The sequence below is a fragment of the Lepisma saccharinum genome, chromosome 23 (assembly GCF_977018435.1).
Source record: "Lepisma saccharinum chromosome 23, izLepSacc3.1, whole genome shotgun sequence".
NCBI classification, from domain to species: Eukaryota; Metazoa; Arthropoda; class Insecta; order Zygentoma; family Lepismatidae; genus Lepisma; species Lepisma saccharinum.
In genome coordinates, this window is record NC_139251.1 from 15,569,938 (window position 1) to 15,587,585 (window position 17,648).

General features: G+C 38.8%; 1 protein-coding gene across 1 annotated transcript in view; it reads left to right on the top strand.

Moving 5' to 3' along the window:
• Positions 1-17,285, top strand: part of LOC146005434 (uncharacterized) — a 23,138-nt gene extending 5,853 nt beyond the window's left edge. The window contains exon 3 of the mRNA XM_083144678.1: positions 17,280-17,285. Coding sequence (XP_083000804.1) covers positions 17,280-17,285 — 6 coding nt within the window. The remainder of the gene's footprint in view (positions 1-17,279) is intronic.
• The last annotated feature ends 363 nt before the right edge of the window (positions 17,286-17,648 follow it).

A 17,648-nucleotide genomic window follows, 5' to 3' on the forward strand; every position in this document is an offset into this window, starting at 1 on the left:
CCGCAACGAAACTTAAGCAGTAGGTGAAATGGGCGATTCTGGGCCTGCCCTTTGACCTACTTTTTATTTTACGACGTTTTATGCACTAAACTAACCTACAATGAGAGAAAAATAGACAGAAAAAGCTCTGACATCACTTTTTAAGCTATTTTTTATCCTATTTCAAAATGTTGCTCTTATGCTACCTCGCCCTTTGACCTTCATTTAAAATGACTTACGATATTTTCCTATAAGGAGGCTGTCTCCTCCTACTGTAAGCTCCCTCAGTGTAATCTACTACGACCTGCTAATAGGCTTCTGCTCTCAGCGTAATCTGTTTTATGCACTAAACTAACCTACAATGAGAGAAAAATGGACAGAAAAAGCTCTGACATCACTTTTTAAGCTATTTTTTACCTCCTGCAAATTTTGCTCTTATGCTAACTCATTTTTTGACCTACTTTTTATTTTACGATGTTTTATGAACTAAACTAACCTACAATGAGAGAAAAAATGAACAAAAAAAGCTCTGGCATTACTTTTTAAACTATTTTTTATCTTATTTCAAATGTTGCTCTTATGCTAACTTATTTTTTGATCTATTTTTTATTTTACGACGTTTTACGCACTAAACTAACCTACAATGAGAGAAAAATGAACAGAAAAAGCTCTGGCATTATTTTTTAAACTATTGTTTACCTCCTGCAAATTTTGCTCTTATGCTAACTTATTTTTTGACCTATTTTTGAAATGACTTACGATATTTTTCTATAAGGCTGTCTCCCCTTACGATGTTTTTCTGTAAGGCGTATGTTCTAGCAACGCCTATTGACCTACTTTTGAAATGACTTCCTATAAGGCTGTCTCTACTTACGCTGATCGTCTGTTCCTCAGTGTAATCTACTACGACCTGCTACAATGTTTTTTTTTAAACCTAACGGGGGGCCCTCCTACAATGTGGCTCACTGCTATGATGATTTTTTTAAACCTAACGATGGTTTTGGGCCCCTGCTACGATGTTTTTCTCCTCATGATGCAAAATATGGTATTGTAGCGGTATTTGCAATTTAACGCCGGACTTGGAAAAAAAAAATCGGAAAATTTTTGGTTCCATGACGACCTATGTTTATTTTGGTATGGGAGGACAGAGGACACCGAGACTCGACCGACGCACTAAACCCGACCTCTCTACGACTATTCGTTCAAAAGTTACGAGTGATCAAAGTTTTTGGGAGGGGGTGGGCTAACTTCTTACCCCTTGACCCCAGGACCACCAAAACTTGGTATACGTATTCTACACCTCCAAAATCGACAGGGGGCATCTAACGATGCCGTATGGGGGTGTTTTTCGATATTTTTTTTCGATAACTCTTACCATTTTCGAGATATTTGCAATTTAATATTTTTTTAATGCTGGACTTAGAAAATTTTCGGTATATTTTTTTTGTTCCATGACGACCTATGTTTATTTTGGTATGGGAGGACAGAGGACACCTAGACGATGCTAACGCAAGAAATCCCAGCTTTCTATGATCATCTTTTCGAAAGTTACGAGCGATGAAAAAAATATTTTGGCAATTGGCCCACCTTTTACTCAGGACCTCTAAAAAAACTTTGTACATGTACTCCGCATCACCAATATCGACAAAAGGGTCAACGGGGAGGATTTTTGCACTATCTTTCTCTCTCTCACTGTTTTTTCGAGATATTTGCAATTTAACGCTGGACTTGGAAAATTTTCGACAGATGGGCGGTCAAATTTGGTTTCATCACAACCTATGTTTTTTTTGTTAGAAGATCAAAAAGGACACCGAGACTCGACCAACGCACTAAACCCGACCTTTCTACGACTATTTGTTCAAAAGTTACGAGTGATCAAAGTTTTTGGAGGTGGGCTAACTTCTTACCCCTTGACCCCAGGACCACCAAAACTTGGTACATGTATTCTAAACCTCCAAAATCGACAGGGGGGGGTAGCTTTGCTACCGGGATGGAGGTGTTTTTCGATATATTTTTTCGATAACTCTTACTATTTTCGAGATATTTGCAATTTAAGATTTTTTAACGCTGTGGACTTAGAAAATTGGTTCCATGACGACCTATGTTTATTTTGGTATGGGTGGACAGAGGACACCGAGACTCGACCAACGCACTAAACCCGACCTCTCTACGCGTACTCTACGTCACCAAAAAAAAAAAACGACAAGGGGAGATTTTTCGATAACTCTCATTGTTTGCAAAATACTTAGGTTTTTTTGATAGATGACAACGACGGAGTCATCAATGAGTAAACATCTGAACTCGGTGAACAAGTCAACTTCTGCAAATATTCCCCGAGTGTGCGTGCGTGTGTGTATATGTGACGTCGACCTGTTAAGAATGCCATGTCAATAATTCTATAGTTCAAATCACAAACCCTGACACCTTCTGTAAACAAAAACCACCTGCATGCAGAAAGTATTGCAAACTCATAGAAGTAAAATAATCCACACGAAAATCCAGAGTTGTTACAGGATTTATTACGTAAGGTAAAACAATGGCAAATTTGTAGTATGGGATACGCTGCTGCAAATGACGTCTCACTTTAAACCCAATGCTTTTTTTGTACTTATTGCTTCACTTTTATGATTAACTCTTTGCACCAGTAATCACTTCCCATAAATTTGGCTTTTTTTTTTTTTTGCATGTGAATTGAATATATTTTACTTGCATCTTTTTAGACAAAATGATATAACATGGTAATGTATATTTCTAAGGATGATATAGATAGGAGTGTATTTGAAATTTGTTTGTAGATTTTATGTAAATTGTATCTTATGTAAATAAAATATATAATAGACATAAACAGCCATATGCAATGCTGTAAGTCCAATAAATATATTGATGATGATGACAAAGAAAGTTAGCAAATTTATTGCGGTTGGTAACTTTGACAAGCATCCTAATAACGATTTTTTGTTCCACCAAATATAGTGCACTTCGTAAAATAACTTGGTGACATGGCAAGGCAAGATAAGTGTGAACATTTTGTAGTAATATGCATTGTAACTTTCAATGAGCTTTGAGATTTGTGTACATAATGATATTTTATAACATTGGTTATTTTCTAAAAATAATCATGTGAACAGCAAGGAAGTAGTGCAACTTAGTAATATTGCCTGACTTAGCCTTAGAAAAATAACATGGCGAGTTCTATGCGTGAGGGAAAGTCTCAGTGTTCTCCTAACTTGTTTTCAAAACACCAGCAAGGACAGCTTTTGAAAAGGGGTGAGAAACAGATTCTACTCAATATTTATGTAACGTTCTGTCAGTAGTATTCTGAGAAACCAGGAAATGAAGTGGCTAAGTTGGTATCCCAGTGCAGTGGTGTGTCAGTGTCTGCAGTTTTAAGGGTTATGAAAGAGAGAATGACCGGGGGGGAGTAACAATGTATGCGGCTGCATATTCGTCTGAAGTTTTGAGAGCGGGTTCTCACATTCAGAGGCTCTTATATAAAATGAATAGGTGCGGCGAACTATGAGTGTAACAGCAGATGATTGCGGTCATGGATCAGCTGACGCGGAGTGATACATCGAATCGATGAGACCGTTTGTTTACAGAAGGTGTCAGGGATTTTGTGATTTTTAGACCTTAGCTTGGATATGTCATAATTTTTTTTTTTATAGAGAGAAAAGAGAGAGAGAGAGAGAGGGGGGTCATGTAACTGGTGATTTGCTTGGCTAAGGGGAATTTTCTGAGAATTCTTTCTATTCCAAATATTCTTTGTATATGTGTGTGGGTACGCAAATATATTCTTCTTAGGACCGGCGTATCTTTAAACACCTTTCTTAATGGGACCAAAAAAAATGTTGGGACTTTTTGCCGGTCCCAATAAGAAAAAGGCATTTCGAGACTCCTGAGAGCCCTTGCGACCTGTACGCGAAGTATTTCGAAGGTACCAAAAAGTTCATATTTGTTGGATTAGTGTTTATGTCGCTGTGTTACACTCTGCCACCTGCTGGTGAAAGCTGGTACCTTCAAGGCTGTGTAAAACTGTGGTGTTTAATCGCATCCCTTGGTACCGTGAAGTGTGGGTGTGTAAAATCTTGGATCTATTTCGCATGTATTGGTACCGAACATCCCAGGGGGTTGAGAGGCGAGGAAAGGTACGTGCAAATGCCGTCGGGGTTCCCCTCTCGCCTGGCCGTCTTGTTGCTTCCGAGCTGTCAATGTTGCCAACTTAAAACTTTGGAACCAGATCTGTTTTTCTATTATCTTCTAACCCTCCAAGTGTAATTGTAATTGATTTGTTTTGTTTTACTTCGCTTTTTGTACCACTGTTGGCTAATTTGCCAAGATGGGGATGAGTGATGATATCATGAAATTGATGAATCGACTCCCACAACATCCATGCCCAGACCGGGATTCGAACTCGGGAACCCTGGTGTCGTAGCGCGATGTGTTAACCACTCCACCACGGGGGTCGGCTTTAATCCTGCAATCAAACAAAATGCTACAATAGAATTTATTCCTCCAAATGTGACCGTTCTATATGTGTCTATAACAAATTATTAGTTGGGTTTTACTATAATACTGGTAAACAGAAATCCATTTGTAAAGCTCATTTTCTTCCATTACCAGGAAACAAAGAGTAGAGTTATCAGATGTTATCAGTAGAAACTCGTTACTTGTCTCCTTTCGGCCATGATGAGGATAAGAATGGAGATTTCTGACCAAGGCGACAAGCGATCCGGCAAAAAAAAGGGGGGGGGTTCATATCGAAGTGACAAGTGACACGATACCTCTGTCTACAAGCAAGCGTTCTTCTCAAATGCTCTAACAGACCAAGGCGACACGCTGCATGACATCCATGACTTTCAGAAGCGGAAGCCGAGAAGCGAAACGTTTCGAAACGAAGAAGCAAGTCTCGCCTGTTACTTCCGTTTGTCAATATCCTGAATTGGGTCGCCTAGGTCTGGTGTTCGGGCTTTAACAGTGAATGCTTACTTGAAGACTGAAGTGGCTTGTCTTTCTTTTCGCTTGTCACTTCGGTATGAACTTCAGTGTCATTTGCAGCCGTCGTTTGCTACTTGTTGCCTGTCGTTTCGGTTTAAAATCTCTCGGCAAGAAAGCATTCAATGCGTAGGCATGACCACCAGACCGAAGCAACACGATAACGTCCCTAGTGCGTGAAACATGCAAGTGGCACGTGTAGTTTGTCATATCACATTTGTTAGAAAGTTTTATTTATTTAAGAATTTTTGTTTCCAAAGCCATTTATCGCTTCGGTACGAAAGTTCCATTGGGACGAAGCGACGAGCAACGAGGGGTTTCTCACTGAAGTAACACTACCCGTGCAGCATAGCATATATTATTGAGTGTTTGTTTCCAAGTGACACGTGTCGCGTCTCGCTTCGGTCTGAAAGCATCCCAAGACTCGTACGGTATTCGAACATAGGATCCCTATTCGTAGAACACGAACACAAACGTTTATACTTCTCAAAGTTAACGGCTTGATTGCAATCCTTAACTACATTTAATTTCAATGCAGTTCTTTTTTTAACAGTCGTGTTTGGCAACACTGATAAGTGAAGCGAAGTTTTCACTCTCGCCTCTGCAGCCGCGCCGAAACCGTGGACAGAGAGCTGTGGATGTCTTTTTGCGACGTTGCATGCTACACGTATTTGACGTCTTCTGTACTCGCTCGCTCTGTTTAACGTGCGACTAAACGAGAGGGGAAAGTCTTCACCCGACAACGTCGCAGGGGCAAAACAATCGCTTCCTTGCTTGTAGTAAGTTAACCGCGCATTTTCCCCCTGTGTCTGTTGTCACGGTATCTTACGCTTGATCTCTCCATTGCGTTATTTTCACAAAGTAGGAACTGTGTCCTGCTCGTCACTTCGGTTTGCGTCTGTTTCTTCATAGTTCAAATGTAAAAAGATAACATACAAATGCTTACGCAGAGATATTCGCATTATTATATGCGTATAACGCATTTGCTTATACATAATTGATTGATTGATTTGGTGTTTTAAGTCCACTTTATGCACAATAAGGCTAATCGGGACTGGACCTACAGTTTAAAGTGGGATCCGAACCACTATGAGCTTCCACCGGTTATCGAACCCGGGATCCCTTGATTACAAGGCAACGACGCTACCACTGCGCCATCTTATGCATAAAACAACCGAGAGAACAATGACATGTACATTTGATAATGTTCCCCACCAGAAAACTTTAAGGGAAAAAGCTCGAGTTGAAGACATCGATTCAATTTTTTATATAATGCCTGGAAACAACATATTTGCCTTCTATGACCTTAACGAAAATATTAAATCCACTGTAGTAAACATTACTTTCTAGATGGCAAAATAAAATGTAAACGACATAAATACTCTTCCCGTTTCTAAACCTGACAATTTATAGCCGTGTATTTGATTGCACTTTATAATTAATAATGAAATTAAGTAAATGGTCACAAAGTATTCAGGTTTAGTGAATGATAGCGTATTCCTTCCCTCAGTGTGGTCTTTATATAACAATATTTACAAAGTTACAGAAGCAAATGTACTTGAAGGGACAGCAAAGATTTTATGCCATCAAAATATATGTGGCGACTGCCTGTGTTCTCCCCTGTGTATGGCAGCGTGCCGTGACACCATTCGAGCAAATGATATGGCTCCACACATTCTCGATCTCTGCCGTAGTGAAAGAGACATGAATGATCAACACCACGCTCTGATGTAATCTAGGGGTGGCGGGTTCGACACGCGGTGGAGGCACATGGCACAGTGGTTCGGATCCCACTTTAAACTGTAGGCCCAGTCCCGATTAGCCTTACTGTGCATAAAGTGGACTTAAAATTCCAATCAATCAATCGATCAAAAACCACGCTCTGATGAAGCATTATAAAGGGAAGTCTCCTTAAAACGAACATATTCAGTAGATTCGACTCTATTGCAGCTCACCTGCGTGAAGGAAAGGTTAACACAGTGCGTTACGACGATACGTGGTTTCAGGTTCGAATCCCGGCCTGCTCATGGGTGTTCCTTTGACGGTGCCCTTCATCAATTTCATCATATTCTTACTCATCCTCGTCGTTTGGATTAGCCAAAAATGAAAAAAACCGACGCTAAAAATAATCTAATCCAATGTATTCATTTGTTACCTTCTGGCCTCCATGAAGAAGTAGCTACGAAGCCAGAAGCCCTACTTTTGAATCCTGGGTGAGGAATGGATATATCATCGTGTTCGTTCTAATTCCACCATTAATTCTTATTAACGATTAACCTACGACGTAGAAAAACGCTTAAAATTAACGTAAATATACGTCGCATTCTTCTGTCGCTACATTGATGTGGATCATTTCTCTATCCTAGGGGGAAAATGTTAGTTTAGCAACGTGAAGAATATTCGCTTTCGAGGCAACCCAAGGCATTAAGAGGCAGTGGTGTAGCAAGGGGTGAGGGAAGTGCCGGACCGCATGGCTCCTCGTGCGTAAAGGTGCCTCGCGTCGAATGAGCTTGAAACGAAAAATGTTATAAACAGAAGTGGGGGGACATGGAAAATGCTATTTTTGCGGGAAATAATATTAAAACATTTATTTATTATTTATCTGGTTTTAAATTCTAATTAAACGTTATAATTTGAATGAATACGTCAAATCAGAAGCATAACATACAGGCAGGCAGGTCTTAAGCCTAAGGGGCACGAAAGAAGTAAAAAATGATCGTCGTATTTCTCACGTGAAACAGTTAGCAAAAATTCACGATAACTTGCTTAGACATTTTTACCCATTTATTCTTTCATTGAATAAAAAGCCCGTTGTCTTGTATTCTCTTCTTTCTCTTTACCTTTCACTCCCGAATTTAATAAGTTAACAACAAACACCTCCAACTGCCACGAAGCAAGCGTGAGGCATTTAAATGCTCGCGTTTTTTCATTCCTTCCTAGAACAGGCCTGTACCCAGGATATTTTTGAAGTGGTTAGAGACAAATCCGAAAATGTGGAACAAAAGAGAACATCCGAAATGCTGTTGGATTTGTTGAATTAGGCTATTTTACGTCGATTTTCTGACACTTTTGGCTGATCGCGATGATGAGGATGAGTAACGATATGATGAAATTGATCAAGGAACACTCGCAAAGAACATCCATGCTCAAACCTGGATTCGAACCCGTAACCCACGGCTTCGTAGTGCGCTGTGCTAACCACTCCGTCCAGTTGGTCGACCCTGGTCGGCGAAATGCTGTTGGGAGTATAGGATGTGACCACCAATGTTATGGTAGTATTATTGTACGAGCTAGTGCTAGCTCGTAGATACAATGCTAAGTGTACACTCAACGGTTAAAGCAATATGTCCATCTCCTTTGAATTGTCATTCAGTCTGTTTTCCACAGTGTCATGATAATGGGTTGAAAGAGGAACGCAGATGTCAACATAAACTTCGCATGAAAAGAATTAATGACCCCGTAGAACAACGCAAGTTGTAGAGTAAAGAGAGAATGAAAATGGTGGTGAACAAATTGCCTACTATTATCTTTCCTAGTTGTAGAATTGTAGAGTTGCAATGTTACGGTCCAAAGTATCGGGAAAAATCAACTCACTGATAACCCCCTCCCCCCCTATCCGACAATCAGCATTCAGCAACGCAATCGCTTACAGACTAAAGTTGTCACAAGGCGTACAGCTTGGTGCTTATTGTTTACGTTCAATTCTCAGAAGTATTCGAATATTTCTGTCTTCCGCAAACTAACAATATTTTATTTTTTTAGAAATGTTCTTGTACCAGCACCATTGAACAGCCGTGAAAATTCTATGGTTAGAAAATAATACATTTGTAAATGAAATGATATACATTAGCAATCATTATTAAAATGAAGAACATGTCTAAATGTGGGTTAACCCCCCACCCCCACAAATAAAACTCGAAACATTTTGGTAAATACGACTTAAGTTTGAAATAAATTGGGACAGGGATTTGGAAGAATGGACTGTCTCGACTAAATTAAATGTCTTGTAAACAGGCATCAATGATTATAAAACAAAAATTACAAGGACAGTTTACTTTCCCTTGGTAGATAAGGTTTAGCATAGTGCTGGTGCAAAGGTGGAAAAAAAGAGGGGAGAGACTACTCGCCCCCCATTTCCCCTTAATTTCCGCCACTGGATGGGGGCCTCGCATTCTAATCTCTTCCAGGGCGTCGCTATATGTTGCTACGCCACTGTTGAGAGAGGATTACTAAATTCAAAATTCCATCTTTCGAAGCGTCATACATGTTTTGTGCACTAGTTTTTATACAAGTACTTATTGTTAGTTGATTTAATTTATTTGACGTCGCATTTCTACCACTTCTGGCTAATTGCGAGGATGCAAACGAATGTCAGAAATTAATGAAGGGACAATCACAGATTTAAGGTTCTTATCAATAGCAACCAATTTTCGCGACGTGTGCAAGTCGCAACTGGACGTGTTCATTGGCAAAATAGGGGTGACGGAACTATGTTCAGGAAGTGAGTTTCGTGAAAATTGTCTGCTGTGGAAACAACAATGAAATTTCAAACGTAGTAACATCACCATCAAAATACGTAGAGATGTTTACGAATTATGTAAGGGTACAGAATGAAAAAAAAATAACCATCCATATACTACTATATACGCAAACGGAACATATCAGGAAAGTATTCATTACGTCACATTAGTAGATAAACTTGTTTGTAAACCAGGAACTTTATTTTGGATCATTCACTTAAATTGGTCTCCTTAGTAAATCGTATAATCAGCACAAATGCACACAGCAGTAATCAGGATAATATTCACTAGTAATAGTGTTCACAATAAAGAAAATGTAGTAACTGAATGTTTTTTGGCATTCTGTATTGTATCGAGGGCGTTTGTAGAATGTGCAACAGGGACCAAAGCGTCACAGTTTTATTTGTTCCACTTCGAAACGGTTTGTTACGAATTGTAAGAGATATCACAAACACAACACAGAAAGCAGTAATAAACACAGCAAGCGAACCTTAGCAAGCAAAAGGCACAGGGTGGTTTGGTGAGTGTTCTACCTGCTTCCCCTCTCGCGTTTGGAATCGTACTTTCCAGCTAGTTTCGTTTCCCTTGAACGGACTTTACCAGTCAAATAATTTAGAACTCCAAGTTACTTGGTGACAAATAAAAAAAATACTACACTAATCCGAAAAAAAATTTACCTTACTTCACAGAATATAATACTAATATGATCCTTTCTTTAACATGGAATTATCATTACCCGCAGACTATATGAGTGTTTCCAAAGATCTGCTGCATATACCCTTTCCCTCATAACAAACATCAACTAAAAAGTAAAACACGAGCGTTTCTCTATTTGCAGTCCGTCATTGTTTACGTGTAGCACGCAAGGTTAAAGTTTCAGGGTTTGAATCCCAGAAAAGCATGTTTTTGCACTTGTCCTTTCTTGCATCATGATAAGATGTACAAATGTCTCAGCTCGACAAAATTCGACGGCAGAACTGTTCTGCTGCTTGCAGGAGTGTATGTTATCTGCTTCAGTAATCTATACTCCCGTGTTCCACTTGCCAGGCTGCGAGAGTAGTGCTTTCAATTATTTTGACTGGTATGCAATTTTCGCTGCTGGCTACAAGCAAGGTGTAACAAAATCATACCTCATGTGATATTGAATTTGAATTTAAAAATTTTGGGTGCGTCAGCACTTAGGCTATTTTGCACCCGTCACAATATACGGGGTCCAGCTCCTTACCGTAACTAAAATAGCATTATTGCACTGTCTTGTTACTAAATTACAAAAATTTTCTGGCTTTCGTTAAAAGCTGAGGCTGCAAAGTGGAACTCAGCACACACAAGGACAAAAAACAGGACAAGACACACAAAATTATACTAGCCATAGTGCCAGTCGCCAGAGCCTCGTTCGTCTGCAAAATGTAGTGTAGGGTGTACTACTTGACAATTGGGTGTACTACGTTGAAGGCCACCCCTTACACCCCACCTCAAGTGGGGATTGTTACAGATTAATTATTCGTTAAAATTAACATCAACAAGATAGCAAACAATGAACTATGAATCAACGAAATTAATAACAGCGTTTGCTTTTCTTTGACGGTTTACTCAGGAAACTGACCAGTGATCCAATATTTTGTTCCCAGTTATTTAAATTCATTATTTTATTATTATTATTATTATTATTATTATTATTATTATTATTATTATTTAAATCTTGTATCTACAAAGAAAATTAAAAAAAAAGAAACATAAGGACGTCTTATTTGAAATTCTTAACCCGTAGCGTGAAACAAAGGATGGGAGGGACTTCGAAATGCAACAGTTAACTTTCGTACTTGGTTCTTGGAGAGAACGTGCGTAATATTAATTTAACGAATGGTTTGTCCAATGAATGATTAATAATTGTGACAGACAGGCGGAGCAAGGGGCGAAAATCCCGTGGATAGAACGAAATTACTATTTACATTGGGAACCATCAAACGTCATGTAGTTACCTAACAACCACTGCATAGCCAACCCAAATCTCGACAAATTAAAAGTAAAAGCGAGCAAATGTAGAAATATTATGCAATAGATATTGGTCCATCATTCCCAGCTGAATTGTATCCCCAGACATCTCTCACAAGTGACTTATCAAAAGTTTCATCTCCACATGATTTTGCAAAACTCTACCTCTGCAATTCTACTTCCCTCTCCAGAGGTATACCATGTTCGATTCCCGGTGGAGGCACATAGTGGTTCGGATCTCACTTTAAAACTATAGGTCGTGTCCCATTTAACCGATCTGTGCATAAAAGTGAACTTAAAACTATACATTAAAAAAAACTCGAGAGATATTCCGATCTCCGCACGGAGTGCTTAGCAGAGAGTTTACGAAGCCAATGTTTACGGTTCGCATCTCCCCCTGGACGTGGGTGTTCTTTGTAAGTGTTCCTGCATCAACTTCCTAATGTCTTCCTATCATCACTCATTCTCATCGTCGCGATTAGCCAGAGTGATAGAAAAGCGACGCTAAATAACAAAATCGAATCATTCCAGACACACACACACACACAAACAACATACATACACTGAAGAGACTGAATAGTAGGAAATGTTTTGACATTTTTTATCACAAGTATGTGTGTTTTACATTGAAGGTAACTTCAATAATGCTTTGAGATGGGCCCAAGATATGTAGATCCGTCAATGACAGTCATTTGTTTTCTCCTCTCTCTTCCTCCGCATTGCTTTTACCCGAGAACCGCCGTGTTGCCAGTTTCCTTCAGTGCTTCGTTGTCAAAAGCTTCAAAAACGATAAATATTACATCTCTACTTTCGATGTCTAAGTTTCATGATGATACAAATGCTTAGCATTGAATAAAGGCGACGACCATCTGTTCAAGAATGCTTAACATTTTGACAACGCAAGGAAAGGATTCTATTGTAAAGAGCTGCTTGCGTCACCCACGCTCCGACCGCTCCCTTACTGTTGGACTTATGCACGTTGTGGTTCGCATACCACTTTTAATTATAGGTCAGCACCGATTAGCCCATCTTTGCATAAAGTAGACTTAGAACTCAATTTAGCGTGATCACAGGTTCCATTACCGAACATTTCGGTTTCTTGAAGGCAATTGGGGAGCTACGTGAAGTAGAGGATAAAGATTACAGGGGCAAAGGGATTCGATGTGCTGACCACGTGTCAACTTATAAGAAAGCCACTTAACAGGCCTTTGTTATTCAAGGCCGTTTCGCCACGGAGTTTTTTCATCGTAACTGTTATGGAGATGATTAATTTTATATAAGATTGGCGAGAAAATATTAACAAAACATCCTATTATTGTGTTTCACGCTAATCGGAGGTGAATTCTGTTACTGGGTGATAGATGGGTGTTATGATATGTCAGCTGTAAAGTTAAGAACAGTGGCGTATTTAGAAGGAGTTTTAGAGCTAGGTAGTCTTATTTTTGCTCAACTTTCCTAAAAAAAAACGTCAAATTTAGGAAAAGATGGCATGATCTAGGAGTGGTAAGAAGTAACTCATAATCCCTTTACTGCATTTGTGAGTACGCCACTGGAAGCGTGGGGAATACTGCTGCAAATGGAGAGGGTTCCTTACATAACGATAACAGGAGCGAGGTGTAATGAATGGCTTTCCTGCAAGAGCCTAAATGTCAACCTCTCTTCCACGTCCTGGACTCAGGGGGGGGGGGGGGGAAGGTTGCCATTAGGTTATCCTAGGCTATAACCTAGGGCCACACAAAAATGAGACACTGAAGGGACAGAAGTGAAGACCATGGACTATTAACATTTCTTAATGTTGTGATAATGGCAAATTAAAACATGCCAAATCCTATTACTTGCTTATTTCGTGAACGAAGGACTATCTAGCGCTTAAATAAGTTCTTACACAATGACCTATTTTCAAACGTCACCTAGATCATACAAACAATATGTACCGATATTGTATCAATGTTTTAAACTTTACAAGTTTTATTAGTACAGAGCATGCAGTTAGTGAAAATAAAGTACCATGATATCAAAATTATTAATAAAAATGTCTACAGTGCCCGAAAGAAAAGATAGCCTAGGGGCCCAAATTCTATTACTATCCCGCTCTGCATTGGCTGCATTTTGCAGACAATTTGGGCATTGACGTCTAGACTCACATTCAGTCTGTTTGTTGCGTACTGTCCAAACATTTTTGTCATTGCCCTCACATCAATTCCATCCTAATCTTAGCGATTGACCAAATGAATCAGAAGCGAGAAGTGAAATTAGTTAAATCAATCTGTAGATAACAGCAGAAAATGGCTGTGCCTTCCTCAAATTGAAGATTCCTATCGCAAATATATAATATAACATGAAGGATAGTATGAATGATGAAACAGATTGTTGGAACAAACACAATTTCATGTCAAGGTTTTCCAGAATGCGAACCTAGGACCCCGAGTTTTGTAACACGGTACGCCAACCATTCAGGCACAGAGCCGACCTGAAATACTTTTTTTATTATTATCTAAACCTCAAAATAATATGTTAATATTGAATCAATGCTTTTTCTTGTTCACATCACATCACCTACAAATTATCAGTGATTGAAGGGTGTGTGAGGCCCTACACATCGTTTTATATATTCTGTTAGATAGTCTGGTCATTGTTAAGAGACTAAACAAAATGCAGGACTACATTTAGAATATAATCGTTATATTTGCACCTTCAATCACTGCCACAATCACTGTAGATGTAATGCCTATAAAGTGTGTTTACAACACGCTCCGAAACGTTTGCCGGAATCATTGCAATGGGTGTGATTTCGCGCAAACAATTGTGGGGGAAGTTGTTGGCTGAATATCATCCAATGGTAACAGCCGCTGAGGCTCTAATGGTGTACAGCAAACTTGAACCATATTGGGAGTACTGCATTCCCAACTAGTTGCCCCCATGCAGACGCCACTGTTGCTTGTGTATATAAGTGTTCACTCACTTACAAGCGAAACCGAAACTCGAGCTCTCAGCGAGACAACTCCAGGCGCCGTGAAACAGATAACGGTTGAGCCACTGACGTTCGTTGGAACATGCATTTATACAGTCGTGGCGTCCCACTGCTTTGGTTGCGTTGAAGTATTTTGACAGGTGTCCGTATTTCGTTGCAGGATACATGCAAGACTTAACAGAAGAATGTTAATGATATACATATGATATAAAATGGTGATTAATTATTATTCGGAAATTAATAGACGATTTCTCTTCTGCAGAGTGTAAGAATGTTTTCTTCCGATAAAATTAACGACGAAATAGTAAAAAAAATATTTAACCAGAAATCAAAAAAGTGAATAACAGCCCTTGCTTTTATTTACCTTTTGATATATTACCAAAGCAATTACTGACCTTTTTTTTAATACTGTCGATACTGTGCGTAAATGCAGTCAGTACCCCTGCCCCCAAAATGATATGTTTACTGTCTCCTTATATATATATCTCTGCCTCTAATTAATTATATATTTGCCACGTAAGACAGATGAAACTGACATAGGAATTCGAACCTAGAATTTATTGTGTTCAGATAATGAGTCGACCGACATTTAACAATCGCGACGTCCTTTAACTTCTCCAGGCACAAATAGCCTAGATATATAAATTTACTTTCTTTTGATCTATAAAACAATTTAAAAAAACATCTTTTACATATGAAGCAAATTAAAACTGATTTGTGAGGGCATAGGAGTGCGCACGTGGGTTGCCAGTGGTGCATGAACACCTCCAAATGCGTCCTCAAAAAATTAAGAATGTAGAGACAACCATTATAATAATGAAAATAATGTCTCCCCTGCTGTCTCGAGATTTGAATTTAATGGTCGGACCTTTCTAAAGTTAAAGCCAGAAGAGTGAAACGACTTGCAGCCAAAGATATCCTCTTCCCTAAATTTAAGCTGCTCTTGCCTATCCTCTTCTCTACTCTGCTTCATAAATTACAAACGTGTCGTGAGGCTAACGCTCTCTTCATTTTCGTCAGTTAATTTTTGAACAGCCTGTGTAATTTTACTTTTCCTCCTTGATATTTTGCTTTTCTGACAGTGCGCAGCATATCTTCAAGGAAAAAATTCTTCTAAATGCAACTCAAATTTCGTAAATTCTTCTTCGCTCATTCCCGTGCAAGATTTATGGTACCACTTTTTACAAAAACTACATTCTATTGCCCCCTCATAACAAAGTTCCTTGACGCAGCATTCAAGTATTTTATTCCAGCCTATTTCGGCTGCTTCGTCCTGAGACTGAGAGATCGACGTTCGAACCATGTTTGTACCACTGACCTACTTATCGCTAGCTCCCTAATCCCTTAATCCTGTACAGCTGCAACGAAAGAGCCTGCTCACCCGATCAAACTGTACAGCTTTTTTTCACTTTCTTACGCAGGACACAAATATCTTACACACAAATAATCCTATCTCAACTTATTATTAACAAGATTTCTTAAGTTAAATGTATTATCTCAAAAAATAATCAGAAGGAACTCCCGGTACAAGGCACCATGTAGCGTTATACAAAATTGATTCGAAGATGAATTTTTTGTGGACTGACGTCAAAAGCAAAACAGTAAATAAAACCAACAGTGGATTTATATATATATATATATATATATATATATATATATATATATATATATATATATATATATATAATTAATAGAACTGTGCTTTATAGGTGAGGTTTCAACATACAATATTTATACATCCAGGCCCAGGTATCTGACATCAACGGTTTATAAACGTTTTCCGGAATACGTTGAGGGCCAGCTTCCAGAATAGATTTGTTGAGATACAATACGATTTTTTTCAATAACTCTTTGTACCGTACAGAAATTTATTTTTTCTTGTTGTAACCAATGTTGCCTACTACACATGGCAAGAAACTACCTACCCTGTCGTTATTTATTTATTATTTTATTGTTACTATATATTTTTAATTTCATCACTCCAGGCGTTAACTTCCTTAGCGCGCTTAGTAAATATACTCAACACTAAACACACTAATCAATGAACACACTGAAGCACTAAACACATGGAGGGAGTTGGGGGGAATATAAACCTGGATGGTGACTAAAATCCAGTTGTATGTCTTCCATCTTCCTTAGTTCCGCTGTCTAGGGGTCCCGGGTTCGAATCCCGCTCGGGCTTGGTTGTTTGTAAATGCCCATTCATCAATTTCATCATTTCATCCCTCATCTCCATCTTCGCAAATTAGCCAAGAGGCACAAAACGCGAAGTAAAATAAACTAAATCAATCAATCAATCATTCAGTAAATTCGACTTTATTGCTAACGGCCCCCATGGCTGAGTGGTTAGCACATCGTGCTACGTCGGCAGGGGTTCAGGGTTCGAATCTCGGCCTGAGCATAGATGTTTGTGAGTGTCCAGTCATCAATTTTATCATATCATCATCATTCCCATTGTCGAAAATTAGCCAAAGTGACACACAAAGTGAAGTAAAATAAAGTAAATCAATCCGTCAATCTATTGCTGCTAACCTTCGTGGCGGAAAGGTTAGCACATCGCATTACGACGCTACTTCGGTGTTCCTTTGTGGATGCTTTTCATAAATTTCATCGTATCATTACTCATCCCCATAGTTTCGACTAGCCAAAATGGGTAAGAAAAGCGAAGCTACATAATAATAATCTAATCAAATCCACTTTATTTTGTTCATTTTTTTACCTTGCTGCATTCAGGAAGGAGTGGCTACGAAGCCAGAAGTTCTAATTTAGAATCATGAGTAAGGTATGCCATTGTGTTCCTTCTATCATTTATATCTGCATTCCAGCATTAATGGTCATTAACGATTAACTAAAGAAAAGCGACTCAGATTAACATTAATAGGCTATACGTTTAATTTTTACTGTCGCTTCATTAATGTGGATCATTTCACTATCCTAGGGGAAAATGTTACTTGAGCAACGTAAGGAATACTTGCATTCGAGGCAATGCAAGACATGGGAGGGGGATTACTAAATTTAAACTACCACCTTTCGAAGCGTCACATATATTTTATGCAGTTTATGCTACACTGAGAGCATTTTATTGTTAGTTCATTTAGTTTATTTAGCGTCGGATTTCTACCATTTCTGGCTAATTACGAGGATGCAAATGAATGTTAGAAGTGGAGAAGGGACGATCAGAAACATATAACGCA